At 35.1% G+C, this 17,539-nt stretch overlaps 1 protein-coding gene across 3 annotated transcripts; it reads right to left on the reverse strand.

The window, feature by feature from the left end:
* Positions 1 to 3,280: 3,280 nt before the first annotated feature.
* LOC101515105 (general transcription and DNA repair factor IIH helicase subunit XPD) lies at positions 3,281 to 16,630 on the reverse strand. 3 transcript variants are annotated; one of them, XM_004516575.4, is made up of 13 exons: positions 16,485 to 16,630; positions 15,404 to 15,953; positions 14,126 to 14,406; positions 13,291 to 13,373; positions 12,795 to 13,198; positions 12,458 to 12,651; positions 12,164 to 12,344; positions 11,959 to 12,083; positions 5,042 to 5,131; positions 4,834 to 4,912; positions 4,669 to 4,745; positions 4,021 to 4,129; positions 3,281 to 3,685 (listed from the first exon to the last, which is right to left on the reverse strand). In XM_004516575.4, exons 2-13 carry the CDS (start codon positions 15,935 to 15,937, stop codon positions 3,563 to 3,565), a joined length of 2,280 nt encoding a protein of 759 aa, XP_004516632.1. In that variant the 5' UTR covers positions 15,938 to 15,953; positions 16,485 to 16,630; the 3' UTR covers positions 3,281 to 3,562. The 3 variants fall into 3 exon arrangements, with proteins under 3 accessions (XP_004516632.1, XP_004516634.1, XP_004516633.1); XM_004516577.4 differs by having other exon boundaries at positions 16,480 to 16,629; XM_004516576.4 differs by having other exon boundaries at positions 16,474 to 16,627.
* Between the last annotated feature and the right edge of the window lie 909 nt (positions 16,631 to 17,539).

A 17,539-nucleotide genomic window follows, 5' to 3' on the forward strand; every position in this document is an offset into this window, starting at 1 on the left:
AACCACTTCTTTGATGGCTAAAAAAGAAGTGAGGGGTTAGGTTTTTTTATGGAGGCGATTACATTGTTATTTTTTATGACCACTTCGTAGGAATCCATTGTTATTCATTTCTTCCACGTAGAAAGGTTCATTCCAAATCACGAGCAATTTATCTTGTTGTGAATCTATTTGAAAAACTGTTCGCGGAGCCAAATTATTGCTTTAATTTTCTCTACTTCTGCGGCAAAGCATAACAAAATACACTTAGACAATTTAGCTACAAATTGTCAATAGCAAGTAATTCTAAAATAAAATTCAAATGAATTAAATGATATTTTAACTAACGACGATATACTATAATGTCATAAAAAAAAAACTAATACAATTTGCCGTAAATTAAGGCGAAGTAGATCATTCATTGATGGCTAAAATGTTGATGGTGCATTAGTATGACCAAAAGACATGATCAAAAATTCGTAGTAGCCATCAGAAGTGTGAGATGTTGTTGTGTATCCTCATTTACAATGCCTATTTCCTGGCAACCAAAATGCATGTCAATGCTCAAAAATTTTGTAGATGGAATAGGAAAATGATCCTTAACTATAATTGCATTGAGTGAGCGATAATATACACATAGTCCTTCTTCCTAACATATCAGAAATTATGGATGTCATTGTGCATAGAAAGGAGGTGCAATGTTATCTGTGTGAAGTAGATGGCTCAATCTCTTCACTTTACTTTTTACAATAATTTTGTGAACTATTTTTACTTTATTATTCAGAAATATTGATACTACTACTTAAGTTTTAAAGTGTGGTTGTTAGGAACAAATGCATGTGTTGTTTTCTTTTGATTTACTTGGGCTAGTTAGCTTTTGCCAATGTAGTGATTTTTCATTTTAAGCAAAAGTTTGAGTTATTTTTTTTTTTTAAATAATCTTCTAAAAATCTTAAGCAAACATCATAAAAATTATTACAATTTTTTTTTAATGTTAGAAAAGTGCCTTTTTCGTTATAGAATCTATAAAACAAACATGCTCAATATAATTTTAATATAATTTTTATATTAAAATATAATTTTTTTAATATAAAAATAAACTCCAATATAATTATAATTTTTTCAATATAAAATTAACTCAAATATTTAATTCTTCTTCTCTAAAAAAAAAAAACTTAAAATTAACCACTAATATTTCATTATTCTTCCCCCAAATGTCTCATAAAATTTATTACAAGAAATTTGAAAAGTGTCTCAATTCTATATTAATAGTAATTATTTGCAGATTGGGTGCAAATAATTAATAGATTAAGTTGCAGCAACGTTTGAGTCAAAGTCTAAAAAACCAAGCTTGATTCGTAACAAAAAGCTGTATCTATAAAAAAGTGTAAAGGTTATAATACAATTTTTGTTATAGATGATAAATTACCAAAAAAAACCTAGACAAAGAACATGGAGAAGGAAATCATCGCAACACATTCACAAATTTATAATAAAACTTTACCAAATATCCCAGGCCAAAAAGACTATCTCTACCAATGATACCAAACAAGTAAGAAATAGATACCAAACAAGAAGTAAGAAAAAGTTACTTAGCTACCAAAAAAATTGATCTAGATGTTACTTAGGGAAAGGAAAGGTAAAAAACAAATTACTAGATTCAACTCCAGGAGTAGGTATTTGTTGTGGTGATGGAACAGCTTCACCTCAGTCCCCTATTTGGAAATATTCGAGTAAAAGTAAATTAAATAATAAATTTTATTGTTTGAAATAATTTTGAAGTTGTTAATTTTAGTTTTTTTAGGGAAGAAGAATGAAATATTTGAGGTTAAAAAATATTATAAGTTAATTATATTAAGAGTTTATTTTTAAATTAAAAAAATTATATTTTAATTTATAAATTTATGGTTATATTTATTTTTTTTACCGACAAAAAAATTACTCACGGATGATTTTGTTTATTACCTTATGCATATGCGCACATGCATTCATTTTCAAATGAATCTAGGGTACAACATTTTTTATGGTAGTTTACAAGTGAGAATTAGTGATAATAATGTGGTTATGATTGCTTACAATTTACTCTCCACTATACCATGTTTTCTTAGTTTTGGTTAGTTCGTAGGACAAGCTTTAAAGGTAACATTATTTGCCAAATCAAGTTTTCTTAAGAATAAATATTGAAAGAAAAAGAAAAGAATGAAAGGTTGAACACTCCACTAAGGAAGCTTCTATTAAAAACTATGTTAAGTCATGTGGAGTAAAAAGTTTATAAGTAAATACATATATATAGAGGCTCAAAATTAATGATTGTAGTTTGTATCATTGTAAAAAGTTATTGAAAGAATGAAAACGCAACATATATATATATATATATATATATATAAAGAAATTCATAAAAAGTTAGAATAATCGTAGGATATTATTCTTAATAATACATATTTTAAAACTGACCTAACACTATTTAAGGTCTAAAGTAAACTCAGAAGCAAGAATTTTATAATTTATTAGTAACTTTTGTTACAAATTCATTTTACATCTAAAAAATGAGACAAATTGTGTTGTAAAAAAAAGGATATTATATAATTAAATATGATAAAAGATCACACTATGAACTAGAATGATAACAAACAATGCAACAATACACTTAATTTAAGGCCGACTCAACACTATCTAAGGCCTAATATAAAATATGAAATAAGTATTTTATAATCTATTAGTAATTATTTGTTTTTTTTTTTTTAAATAATCTTCTAAAAATCTTAAGCAAACATCATAAAAATTATTACATTTTTTTTTTAATGTTAGAAAAGTGCCTTTTTCGTTATAGAATCTATAAAACAAACATGCTCTATATTCTCTATAGCATATCAACTTTCAAATAATCAAGTAAAAACCAATGTTAGGAAATAGAGGCAAAACTCTTTTATTGAGAACACAAATTCATAGTGTGTAATCTCTTGAATTAATGCAAGCATGTACAATGAATTATGTACAATGAATTATATGACACCGTTTCAATGCAAAAAAAATTGGCATGTCCTATAGAACACTATAATCCTTCACATAAAATTCAAAATCTAGTTTTCTCTAGTTAAACAAGATATATTGAATTAATGTTAAAGTGATTGAAGAGTCGAAAAAATAGTTGAAGACTGATGACAAAGATACTGATGAATAGTAGAAGTAATCAAAGTAAAGAACAAGATAAAGAAGACCTGCAATGGAAAATCGATAACTGAATATGCTCTGAAAACCATAGCTGCTGCCATGATCTTTCAGGAAAACACTAGCAAACCAAAAATTGAAAGAATGGAGGTGCTATGCAATTAATAGTAATATTAGTTTTACCACCAATACTCACAACAATTGTTGTATATCAATTTTGATTAGCTACAAAAAAATGAAATTAGAAGGAATCAAGGAACGACGTAATCAAAACTGGACCGCACATTGAACCAAATGCTCACTGGTACAAGATTAAAAGGTCGGATCGGTAATAATTAAATAGTCGATGGCCACTAGATAATTGCTGTTAAAGGTGATTTTTGAGTAGTGATCCAAGTCACTCAATTTGTATATAGCCTCAATATAAAATATCATTCATGCTTCCATCAAAAACAATCTTCTCCAAATCTTCCTGAGATAACAGGGTTTTTCTCCCAGTGCCACCAGTCTTATCATATGGCTGTGCCATTTTCCTGAGGAACTGCATTAGACATGTAAGAAATTGGTTATTAAGCAACCATATTACCATATATTCTTATCAACATGCAAATCAAACTAGGTCTCCTATTTTTGTAACTGTGTTCTAACATCAACTATTTCTTACATATGGATAAATCAATTTCATGGCCATTAACTGACATAAAACACTACCAAAAAATTAAATTAATGACGAAAATTTGGATACAGAAAACGTAAAATAGGATGAATTCTTAAAACAAAAACATGACCCATATAGTGTCCACGATAGTCCGGTAAAATGTAGTATATGCAAGTAACAACAAAAACTTCAAAGTAACAACGGCTATGAGGACAGACCTCGCGTGCTATATGCAAAGCCATGTCTGTGCTTAAGTTCAGGTTGGCATCGCGTAAATGAGAGAGTATCCAACCAGGCAATTTGGAACGTTTGTCATGACGACTATACCTGCATACAATAAGTAACCAACCATGTATTTACTACAATAACTCAGAAAAGACAAATGAAGTAGAAGCAAAACCAAGTAAAAGACGGGCATTGGCATTCCCATCTATTCGCTTTTTTATTGTCTTTCGTTGCATATATATTTTATTAAATTTTATTGTATAATATATAAATTTCAGTGTCTATTCATATTATATGTTTCTAATTTGAATTTTGAAAAGGTAGTTCCCTGTAATTATGTATTGATTAAAGTTTAAACTTGAAAAAAGCTGAATTGTTAAGGGAAAATTTGTCCAGTTAAAAGGGTCGACCAAAATTAGAAGTTGTCTTTATACAATGGTATAGATAAGGAGATGGGCAATAAATTCCAATCCGTTTTGTAACAAATTCCAACAAAAGTTGCATACAGAGAATACTGTGCATTTTAAATCAAAATAGAAACATGCAAATTTTCAGAAGCTCAAGTGCATTAAAGTAATTCTGGACTTTCCATTTGCAAATTATAATGTTTGAAAGTGGAAGAGGGTCATACAGACACTAACCTTTTGTCAGCGAAAATCATCATTCCATAATCAGCCTTTGAACGGATTACACGGCCCACACACTGTGCAGCTTGTCTCTGCTTAAGCAAAGCCAATGTCACCAAGGGTTCTAGTTTCACAAAGTTTAGCAATCAAATTATCACAGAAGGGAAAAGAGAGACTCACCAAGGCATCAAAAGTTAGAAAATCTCCTTCCTTAATTTGAAAAGTCTCACGTAGATATTCTAGACGTGCAAGCAAAATCCTGAAAAACTACTCTATAAAGTTCTGCAACCAGCAATATAACCTCCGCAATTTGGACAAGGAAAATAGAAAGAGATATACAATAGTTCTAAATTACCCTTATTTAGAAATTTAATCAAATGGAACTCACTTGCTTAATGTGTACTGAAAAGGAACACCAAACATGATTACAAGACGGCCATAATGTCGATCAAAATCAATACCTTCCGCAACTTTTCCTCTGCAAAAATACATGTATATTCTTAGGCTGTGATGAACTTGAGTCAAGTATATAAAACAAATACAGCACCTGGTAGCCCAATTAGTAAATGTGAATAAGTAATTATCTTTTATAACTGTTGAATACTATATTAGAATGTAAATAAAATATATAGGCTGTAAGTATGTAAGTATTCTGGCCCGTTAGCATTACTGTAAATTAGGGTTATTTAATACCCTGTGTCTATATAAAGAGATTCCGCTGTGTAGTTGAAACACACAGGTTATTCTATATGTCTCTCAATACTCTTTATATTCAACATGGTATCTAGAGCCAACTAAGAGACAAACCCTAATCGTCAACTACCCGGTCGACCCACTGTCTCCGGTGAATTTTTTTTTTTTTTCGGCGAACCGTGTTCTCAAACTCCGGTTTCCCCCTTCTGCCGTTGATACGCTGATTCTTCAATTTTTGTTCAGCCGTTCACGCTTTACCGTCGCTGCCGTTGCTGCCGTTACTGTTTCTGACGCGTTTTTTCGACGAACGACCAATCCATCAACGCCGAACACCCCAGATCGGCCAAACCCTTCTGCCACTCCTTCAGAATCCTTCTCACGCGCCCACACGCGCCACCTAACAGCCCGCGGGTGGATCTCACGCGCCGCCCACTGCCACCGCGCGTGACGGCGCGTCCGGCGGCCGTTCACAGTGATTCTTCTTCCACCGCACTCGCCTCGGCCTCCTGCTTCCATATCTGCCCTCAGTTTTCAGTTTTGAGTTACGGATATACGACTTCCAGTTCAAACAGCCCCTGGTTTTCCGGTTCCGACGCGTTTTCTGACAACCTTTGCTGACCATGGCATCTCAGTCTGACACAAAGAGTATCTTCACCAACTACATCACTTCTCCTCTCTCAGTTGAAAAACTGAATGGATCAAATTATGATAGTTGGGCTGCCGACATCAAACTTTGGCTACGTGGTCAAGGTTACGAGGATCATCTCACCCAAAACCCTGAAAAGGTGAGTGTGACTGAAACATCCAAATGGAGCCAGATTGATGCTCAGTTGTGTAGTGTCATTAAGTCTACACTTCATCCAGATGTTAAACCGATTTTCCGTCCGCATCTCACGTGTGAATCGGTTTGGAGTCAAGCAAAGGCACTCTATACTAACGACACACAACGTCTCTATGGAGTTTGTCACCGCTTGTTGAACATCATTACTCCGAAGTCACTCGATGGCTCTATTTCTACATATCTTGGCACTGTTCATAGTGCACTTCATGACTTCAATGAGCTACTCCCTCCTGCTGCAAGTAATCCAGTTGAACAGAAGAAGGAGTTGGATCAACGCAGCACCTTCTTCATGCTTCTTGCACTCTATGGCCTACCCCAGGAGTACTCTGCAACTCGTGATCAAATTTTGGGGTCTGTTATTGTTCCGGATATGTCTACTACTTCAGCGATCCTCCTTCGCGTACCAACAAAACATCCAGTTGAGCAGTCTATTACTTCAGTTCCGGGTGACACTGCTGCTCTTGCATCTTAGGGACATAATCAGCAACGTTCTCGTGGAGGACCATCCAGCTCTAAGCCTCATCCAAAATGTGAGCATTGTCATCGGCTTGGACACACTATTGATCGCTGTTGGAAGTTGCATGGCAAGCCTTCGCCTTCGATAAATGCAACTCAGCTTGATCCTTCTGCCACTATTCAGACTACACCATCTCCACAAGGCTCCCCGGCAAACTATGAAGATTTTCTCCGATGGGTTCAGAGTCATCCAAACTCTAGTTCTCCTACTTCGGTTGCACACACTGGTAACTCATCTGTTTACCTCTCTCATTCATCTTCTCTCGGCCCTTGGGTTCTTGATTCTGGTGCGTCTGATCATGTTACTGGTAATAAAGGTCTCTTTTCATCCCTTTCTACATCTGGTTTTTTACCTACTATAACTTCTGCCAATGGTACTCAAACCCGGTCTCAAGGAGTTGGCACTGTCCACATTCTCCCTTCTATCTCAGTTGCATCTGTTCTCTATGTACCTGGATGCCCCTTTAATTTACTTTCAGTTAGTCGATTGACTCGATCTCATAACTGTATTATTACGTTCACTAATGATAATGTTACCTTGCAGGACCGGAATTCGGGACGGACGATTGGCGTCGGATGTGAGTCACAAGGCCTCTATTACCTTTCTACAACATCCAAGACGTGCTCTGCCACAGAGTCCCCACATACTATCCATGCTCAGCTAGGACACCCAAGTCTTCCCAAACTACAAAAACTGGTGCCTAGTTTGTCTAAGTTATCTACTTTACATTGTGAGTCGTGTCAGTTAGGGAAACACACCCGTAGTAACTTTCCCGATCGAGTCAATAAAAGAGTATCCTCTCCTTTTGCTTTAGTTCACTCTGATGTTTGGGGTCCCTCTCGTACTGTGTCTACTTTAGAGTCTAGGTATTTTGTTACTTTTATTGATGATTATTCTCGTTGTACGTGGTTATTTTTAATGAAAAATAGAACTGAATTGTTTTCCATCTTTGAGCAATTTTATAAAGAAATTAAAACCCAATTTGGAGTTTCCATTCGTACCTTAAGAAGTGATAATGCTCGAGAATATTTGTCTCATCAATTTCAAAATTTTATGGCTTCCAACGGTATTTTACACCAAACCTCATGTCCTCATACACCTCAACAAAACGGGGTAGCCGAACGCAAAAATCGGCATCTCATTGAAACCACACGAACCTTGCTTCTCCATGGCAATGTTCCATTCCGTTTTTGGGGGGATGCAGTCTTAACGGCGTGCTACCTTATTAACCGTATGCCATCTTCTGTCCTTGATGGCAATATCCCCCATTCGGTCCTCTTTCCCCATACACCTCTTCACCCACTACCACCTCGTGTCTTTGGGTCCACATGTTTTGTTCACAATTTATCCCCCGGTTTGGACAAATTGTCAGCTCGGTCACTCAAGTGTGTCTTTCTCGGTTATCATCGGTCCCAAAAAGGCTACCGTTGTTATTCTCCCACACTACACCGCTACGTTACATCAGCTGATGTTACCTTTTTCGAGTCTGTACAATATTTTAAACCTACCCATATAGCTACTGAGCCCTATCAGGACATTAATCCCGAACCTCCTCAAGTAGTTATCCCTCTCCCACACACTCATATTCCTATCGAACCTGCCAAGTCTGCCCCTCAACCTCCCTGACCACTATAAACATATCACCGTCAATGCTTACCCTCTGTTGTGTCTGTTCCTGTTCCCATTATAGACTCTCCTCCGACACCACCTCCAGATCCAGTCCTGCCACCTGAGCCTGACCTTCCCATTGCTCTTCGTAAGGATATTCGCACCACCCGTAATCCATCTCCTCATTATATTGATTTGTGTTATCATCGTCTTTCTCCTTTACATTACACTTGCTTGTCCTCCTTGTCTTCTGTTTCTATTCCTAAAACTACAGGTGAAGCATTATCCCACCCTGAGTGGAGGCAAGCAATGCTTGATGAGATGTGTGCTCTACAAAGCAGTGGTACTTGGGAATTGGTACCTTTACCTCATGGGAAGTCGGTAGTCGGGTGTCGTTGGCTTTATACAGTGAAGGTTGGTCCTGATGGTAAGATTGATCGATTTAAGGCTCGTTTGGTAGCCAAGGGATATACTCAGATTTTTGGGTTGGATTACAATGACACATTCTCACCGGTTGGCAAAATGGCATCTGTCAGACTGTTTTTCTCCATTGCAACAATTCGACATTGGCCTCTCCATCAGCTTGACATTAAAAATGCCTTTTTGCACGGTGATCTTGAAGAGGAAGTGTATATGGAGCAACCACCAGGATTTGTTGCTCAGGGGGAGTCTTCCAACATGGTTTGTCGGCTACACAGGTCCCTTTATGGTCTTAAACAGTCTCCTAGAGCTTGGTTTGGCAGATTCAGCTCGGTAGTACAAGAATTTGGTATGATCCGCAGTGAAGCCGATCACTCTGTATTTTATCATCACTCAGCTCAAGGGTGCATCTATCTTATTGTTTACGTGGATGACATTGTTATAACTGGTAGTGATCAGCAAGGAATACTCCAGTTAAAACAACATCTCTCAAATAAATTTCAGACTAAAGACCTTGGTAAACTCCGTTATTTTCTGGGTATTGAAGTAGCTCAATCCAAGGATGGCCTTGTAATTTCACAAAGAAAATATGCTATGGATATTCTTGAAGAAACTGGCCTACTAAATGCCAAGTCAGTTGATACTCCTATGGATCCAAATGTCAAACTCCTACCCAATCAGGGGGAGCCTCTATCAGATTCAGGAAGATATAGGAGATTGGTTGGAAAATTAAACTATCTCACAGTCACTCGTCCTGACATTTCCTTTGCTGTCAGTGTGGTAAGTCAGTTCTTAAATTCTCCTTGCCAAGAACATATGGATGCTGTAATCCGGATTCTTAAATACATCAAAAGTGCACCTGGAAAAGGTCTCATTTATGAAGACAGAGGACATACTCAAATAATTGGCTACTCAGATGCTGATTGGGCAGGCTCACCCATAGACAGACGATCAACTTCCGGGTATTGTGTACTCATAGGAGGAAATTTAATATCTTGGAAGAGTAAGAAACAAAATGTTGTTGCAAGATCCAGCGCTGAGGCAGAATACAGGGCCATGGCACTAGTAACATGTGAACTCATCTGGCTGAAACAGTTACTGAAAGAACTTCAATTTGAAGAGACCAGCACAATGACATTAATATGTGATAATCAAGTTGCATTGCACATTGCCTCGAATCCGGTTTTTCATGAGAGGACCAAGCATATTGAGATTGACTGCCATTTTGTTAGAGAAAAGATTGAATCAGGTGACATCATCACCAGCTTTGTCAAATCCAATGATCAGTTAGCAGATGTGTTTACAAAGTCATTGCGAGCTCCTAGAATTAGTTATATATGTAACAAGCTAGGTGCATTTGATTTATATGCTCCAGCTTGAGGGGGAGTGTTGAATACTATATTAGAATGTAAATAAAATATATGGGCTGTAAGTATGTAAGTATTCTGGCCCGTTAGCATTACTGTAAATTAGGGTTATTTAATACCCTGTGTCTATATAAAGAGATTCCGCTGTGTAGTTGAAACACACGGGTTATTCTATATGTCTCTCAATACTCTTTATATTCAACAATAACCAACACAATTATGGAGAGATAAAGGGAGAAGTTACACGGGATTCAAGTTGGGTGAATGAACTGGAACAAGCTTAAGATGTTATTTGTGTGATCAAAAGGTGCCAAAAAAGCTTAATGAAAATATTTACTTCACACCCATATGAGAAACAATGGTTTATGATTGTAGAGGAGACAAAATTACAATGGATAACAAACAATTTTAGATAAGATTGTGAATGAATGAATATATTAGAGAATAGCCCGTATTAAGAAAAGATAATAGGATCAATTGCACCGAAGATGGTTTGGCCATGTGAAAAGAAGAGAATACTACCCCAAGTAAAGAGTTAATTACACGAAAACAGCACAATAATTTAGAGGTAGAGGAAGATCAAGAAAAACTCTTAAGCAAAACAATTAAAAAGGAGTTGGATATAAATGGAGTCTACAAAAACTTAGTTTTGACAAAACACAGTGAAAGCACTTGAACCATTTGTTAGAGAAATATAATTTTTTTCAAAAGCTCTTGAAGAAGCTACCATAATAGTGTTTTGGCCCCAAAAACAACCTGAATGAAACACACGTCAGAGGCGGCTACTGTTGTTGGGTTTTTTTGTAAAAATAACCAGCGTCAGAATATGCCTTAACCAAGAAGAATTGCAAATGCTATTATAAATTATAATATCTAAAATCTGGACAATCTAGTTCTTGTTGCACGTGCATCAAGAAATGTAACAGGTATGTATGTATATAAGCATAAAGCATGGATTGACTAAAACAAAATGCTATGGATGTAAATCAGAGTTCAAATCTCGAGATCCTAATTGTCAGAATATTAGAGAATATCTTATAAGATTTTTTATATTATATTAAAGTATCTTGAATTATTTCTTATGATCAATTTATAATCATAGAGATATCTTAGATATCTCTCATTATTATTATGATTTATTCTTGATTTATGATTGAGTCTATGTTTCTCTATAAATAGAGATTAGTATTGAGTCTTTTGTAATCAAGTCAGCATTAAACTATTATCAATAATATTCAAACCCTTATTATTTTCTCTCCTCCTTTTCTCTAAAATCCCACAACTTCCACACTAATAAATGAAATTAATCATCTCAAACATAGAACAGATGAAGGAGGTTCAGTTTAAACATGACAATACTGCAGTCTATTAGCTAATATACACCAATCAGGGTACATCGCAGTACTGTCATCACGGATCACAGAAAATAGCAGTTTTTTCAATTTTTGTCACGCAAGAATGGTATAGCTTTCACATGATAACACTTTGTACTAAATAGCTTCCACATGATAACACTCTGCTATGTTATAGTGCCACTATAGCATCTATTTGACAACATTGGATCATGAACATCCACATAAAAACAAACCCTCTAATCACTTCTCTTGTCAAATTGTGAAATTGCAAGCAAAAACTGACTGAGTTAGCTAGCAATATTATCCAAATATACGACAACAAATCAATTTATGCCTACAATATCCTATACATCAACTGGTGCTAGGTACTCCATCAAATATATTACCATGAAATAGTACATATTTCCCTTTTAGTTAAAAAGTGTGCAGTTTGATTAATCTTATTGATTGTTACAAAAAACCAAAATTAAACCCTAGGAAGAAAAGTAGTTTTAGTTATCTTACCTCGCAACTGAAAAAAAGATAGCACCTCTTCCACAATCACAAGCCTTGCGGTAGTTGTCAAGAGCCAACGTAGTTTCAACCACATCCTGAGTCTCAATAAAGACAAGCTTATGCTGCATTATGTCCTGCAAAAAAGATGTTTTTAGCAAACATAAAACAATGTAAAATGAATGAGGAAATCAAAGAGTTTAAATTTATTACTCACCTTCAAAATTCCATTTTCATTCCAGCTATTGACTATACCGTCCATGTACGAGTAACTGACGAAGAAACATACAATCCCGTCAGGAACAACTGATGACATCTCCAATAAGAGCCTTCCGTAGTTCCTTACTACACCAAGATCACTTCTCATATCAAATTTGGTACTGACTGGGAGCTGATCACTGAAACAACAAACTGATTAAACATTAAAAGAAAACAAACGGGGAAGTGAAAGAGGCGATTTTTAAGGAAAGCAGATATTTGAAATGTATTAGCAAGATTTAGTTGGGAATACCTGCCACGGGTAAGGACCATAGGGCATATGCAATCTCTTGTTAAGGACATTGTAAAACTTCGACTGACAACAGGGTTAAAATTTAGAAGACGAGGGTACAAATCTATGGGGCTTAGTGTGCCAGATGTAATCACAACCGTCTGAAACCGCTCAAAAACAGGTTTTATGGCAAGAGAAGCATCGTGGCAACAAAGCTGAAATGTAATGAAGGAAGCAAAGTTACAAATATATACAAGAAAATAGAAACATAGAAAATATATGATCTCATATAGAACAAAACTAACTTTAAGGATTTAGAAGTAATAGAGTAAATACAAATCAAAACATCAGAGCTAACCTGCAATACGGGATCAGGAATATGAGGCATTCTCTCATCAAAAGGTTCTATTATAATAGAAAAACCACGAGCATATGTACCCACTAGTGTGGCAAAATCACATATCGTTTGGATATGAAGGAACTCATCAGTGTCGGTTATTTCCAATGTCATCATTAATGAATGAAGGCGGTCATAACAGAATTTCAATGTTTTTTGGTCAATTCCAACTTGGTTAAGAATAGAGAAAACAAAGCTAACAGGGTTTTCCTTCTCCACATTCTCCGTTTCCAGACGCCCTTCAAGGTATTGAACTAATCTACGCAAAACCTGCATAAAATGCTCAGCCCGGCGAATATTTCCAGGTACAGCCTCCTTCAATATATCATCAGGCAAGGCTGGATTTGCAAGCCAACCATCGGCAGCTATGTAAAGAAAATAAGTTTTTGTTAGAGATGATTGGAAATAACATTAAGAAATATGACAAAATTGACACCGTAGTTATACTTATACATACCAGGTAAATCTCCTCTTAGAGCCAAACCCTCGACAAGCCTGTTGTATTCAGCACGGAGTCTACCAGCATCTGTGGCCTTGAACCTTCCTACCAGTTTAAATATTAAAGAAAATCCAATTTTAATACCTCAATAAATTTTTGACTGATTTTATGTTAGGAACCCCAAAAATTGTATTGAGTAGGAAGAAAAATTTTATTGAGGAAATAGGAAAGAAAAACTCTCCTCAAAGGATTTCCCCTTTACAACAAAGTCACTCTATTCACACAAAAGTATCCAAATCTCTTAATAATCTCCCCTCTAACCAAATATCCTTCTATTTATCCGTGATAGCCCTATAACAACTTCATTAACTAATAACTTCCCAAACTAAGTCCTCCTTATCCCATATCCTAACATACTCCCTATCCTATATCATGACATTTTAGTCCTCGATTTTTAAAATTAAGCAGTGCCTTCAATTGCGGATCGCAGAAAATAGTGATTTGTTCAAATTCCACTATGCTATAGTGCTATAAGCTTCTATGGCAACTATTTGACAATATTTTGTACTAAATAGCATATCGCGGAACAATAGCAAATTGTTCAAATTCCGCTATGCTATAGCGCATTAGCCCTATAGCCACAATTTGACAACACTGAAATACAGCAAATATAATCCCGTGAATTTTCCAACATGATGAATTTTAAACTGACAATGTGGTGAATTTTCCAATATATTCTCATTAAACTCCCAAGTGGTTTAATTTTAACAAATTATACATTCTACTATTGAATTTGTCAGTGAAAAATGTGAAACATATAAAACAAGAAGAGAAAGCTAGAAATCGCACATACTTGTCAATTTCTTGACGCATCCTACTTATATTTCTTCTAGCCCCATCAATAGTCTGCCTCCTCACACTGACACTAAGTGCTTCGATACAAACATTATCAATATTATGAGCTTCGTCAAATACAACAACTGACTCTTTCTGCATTTCCTTGGATATAATGGCAGCTACCTTTGGATCAAGCAAATACTGATAGCTATAGACCACCACATTCGCAAACTGCACCATATGCCGTGCCAAAAAGTAAGGACACCACCCTTTCTCCTTCCCGAATGCTCTCAGATCCTACAATCACGTACACAATCAGATACAAACTTTTTAAAAGTCTGGGTAATATCAAAACCACCAACTCACAAAGAACATCTAAAAATGATGAAAATCAAAATTAAGTGAACCGCATTCAACCTTTGAATGTCTTAAGTCTTAGGGAACAACCAAAACTGTTCAAAAACAAACTTTTCAGTCAAAACTGCCAAGAATTCCAGCATTTTGGAATCCAAGAACATTTGAAAGTTATTCAAATTTAAGTTTTCCTTAAATCATGCATAAAATGATACAAACATTTTAGAATCACAAATAGTCCAAACATTATCAAAATATAATTTTTATTTATGAAGAATATCAAACATTTCAAAATAAGGGAGGAAAGTAGGGAACATTTAAGACTGATCAAAACCAAAAACCCCACCAAACACTTAAATTCCCTATATAATCAGACGCAAAATTAAACAAAATCAAAATTAAGTCAACTAAACTCAAAGTTTGAGCATTTTAGAACTAGAAAACATCTAAAACTACTAAAAATCTAAATTTTAGTCAACAACAGTTCAAATACAAACATTTAGGTATCAGAATCCAAAACTGAACACTCAACCCTGCTGAAAAATGTAAAGCATTCCAGAATCATCAAACATCATCAAAATCAACCACACTTCGAATTCAAACATTTAGGAATCAGAGAACAATATCCAACACTGAACATCACACCCCACTCAAAATAAAGCATTTCAGACAACGTTGTGAATCGCAAATCAAGGAAAATAGCAGTCAGCAACACCTTCAGAACAATAGCAAATTAGTGAAGAACAATATTGTCTAATTCCGTTACGCTATAGCAATATTGGGCCGCTATTAGACAACATTGATTCAAGAATAACCAAACATCATCAAAATCAATTTTTACTTTTTATAAACATTTCAGAATAACATAGCATCCAATTCCAAAGCATATAAAAATCCGGTAAGCCAATCAATCAACCAACCAAACTCAAATTCCAAATACCTGCAAAGTATAAACTCCAGGAGGCAAAACAGCAGCAGACCCAGCCCTTTCATACTGCTCGAAAAACTCGCACGTAGGAACAGTCGGATTCTCTGCAGCAAGCGCCCTAACCCAACTAGCAGTCAATTTCCTACATCCAGCATCGACCGAATCACGGTTCTCAGCCGTAAGAACACACGAATTAACACAAAGATTCTTGCGCGACGAAAGTCCAAGCGCGAGCATCTTAGCAGCAGGACCGAGACATTTGACCATATAATCATGAAGCAGTCGGAGTTCAGCAAGAGTCTTTTCCATCTCATGGACCGTTCGAGTACAATAGATAAGCTTAAGCGGCGATTGAGGCTTTGAAAGTGTGTAACTTGTGATCAGAGAAAGAAGTGCAATAGTTTTGCCTGTTCCTGTTGGCATTTCAAGAAGACAGTGTCCTTTTGCATCTAGGGTTCGTTTTAATTCAACCATGTATGAGTATTGTTCTGGGTAGATGTTGTCATATGGAAAATACACTGTCACTTCTTCTATTGTGAACTTCATTTTTGTAAAAATTAACCTAAATATAAAAATGAATATTGAATCCTTTAGTATATTATCAATAGCTATATAAAGAAAACAAGTTTAGGTTAGTGATGATGATGATTGAATTTAGCAATAAGAAATATAACAAATTTACATAACACAATTCATGAATCAATTTAGACATAACGGTTTTAAAATGCAGTTCACAACAGCAATTGCAGCAATATTATAGATTTTCAAACCTCGTGATCATTATATTTTTTCTTGCAAAAACATTAATAATTTATTCACTATAATCATGATTTTTAAAATAATCATGTGTAAGTCACGATTTCAAGGCTACGGTGCAAAAACCACATGAAAATAAATCTCAAGTAAGAGAAAAAAATCAAGTCACAATTTATGAAAAATATCCCTTCTTCTCCTTCACAGATATTTCAAAAAAAATCAAAACAAAACTAAAATGTTGAAAATAAGAATCAAAACAACCATTGAAACAACATAAAGGAAGAATAAATAAGAGAAAAACTAGGTAAGGATGAATATAAAGGAACCAGAACTAAACGATTGAGAAAGAAGGAAGGACGGCGCCGAGTTGCCGTAGAACGCTGCCGGCGGTGGAAGATCGGTGGTCAGGTTGGTTTTGGAGTTTTGGGTGAAAGGGCAGATGTAGTAAGAGATATATAGGACTGAGCTTAAAAAAACAATTTCAATCCTATTTTAAATGAATGGGTTTTGTTTTAAATATTTACTTTAAAGCTAAAAATTAGAAGCTCGCAATTATTATATTTTAATAATTTCTTTTTTTATATAAAATGGAAACTTAACAACAAAAATTAAGGAATTAATAACAATTTAACAAAAGGGGAGATTAGTCGACTTCATCAAACCGAATTCTCTATTGTGATTAAGATTAGTCATTTTGTCGATAAAATATGTTTTATTACTAGTCAATTGCATCTCATAAACAAGACCCCACAATTCAGATATAACAGAAGTAGAACGACCCAGATTGCTACTTAAGTTGCAGACATAGGCAGAGTGACTAATATGCAAACCATTAGTATTGAGCTTAAAAACATTAGGTGGAAGTGTTAATCACTTAATATTGATCTTATGTTGAATGCTGTAGTATAAGAGGGCAAGCGGACAAAAAGATGGTGATGAACTGAAGTAAGATACATTTGAAGATTGATAATGAACTGTTGGAGCCACTTCTCATATTTTTCATAATATCGAATAGAATATGCCATTTCCAACTTTTGGAACCAATAGATGTGATTTGCATGTTGAAGTTCACCTACTCATAAAGGGCCTTCTCTCATAACTTCTTGACCACTTCACAATCTCTTAAAGCATGCATAATAGTTTCATGTACTTGTAGACAACGCAGGCAGCTATCGGAGTCAGTAATACCACGATACTTCATTTCTGCAATTATAAAGAATTTGCAATGAGATATTTTTCAAAGAAATATTTAAACTTTAGAAGGACTTTGCCACCTCCATAACAATTTAAAATTATGATCATGTGTAGTATTGGATTCTTCAACTAACAAGGCATGATGAGCATATTTAATGAAGAAAAAAATTGTCATCATAATACCTCCAAATTGTGAAA

Source organism: Cicer arietinum, chromosome 8 (genome assembly GCF_000331145.2).
Source record: "Cicer arietinum cultivar CDC Frontier isolate Library 1 chromosome 8, Cicar.CDCFrontier_v2.0, whole genome shotgun sequence".
Classification (NCBI taxonomy): domain Eukaryota; kingdom Viridiplantae; phylum Streptophyta; class Magnoliopsida; order Fabales; family Fabaceae; genus Cicer; species Cicer arietinum.

Excerpts from the sequence above, each read along its gene's own strand:
- LOC101515105 (XM_004516575.4), bottom strand. The coding sequence starts at position 15,937 with ATGAAGTTCACAATAGAAGAAGTGACAGTGTATTTTCCATATGACAAC. Across the intron at positions 12,084-12,163 it reads ATGAAAATGGAATTTTGAAG|GACATAATGCAGCATAAGCT; the intron begins GTGAGTAATAAA and ends TCTTTTTTGCAG. Across the intron at positions 4,746-4,833 it reads TTCTAACTTTTGATGCCTTG|AGACAAGCTGCACAGTGTGT; the intron begins GTGAGTCTCTCT and ends TTGCTTAAGCAG.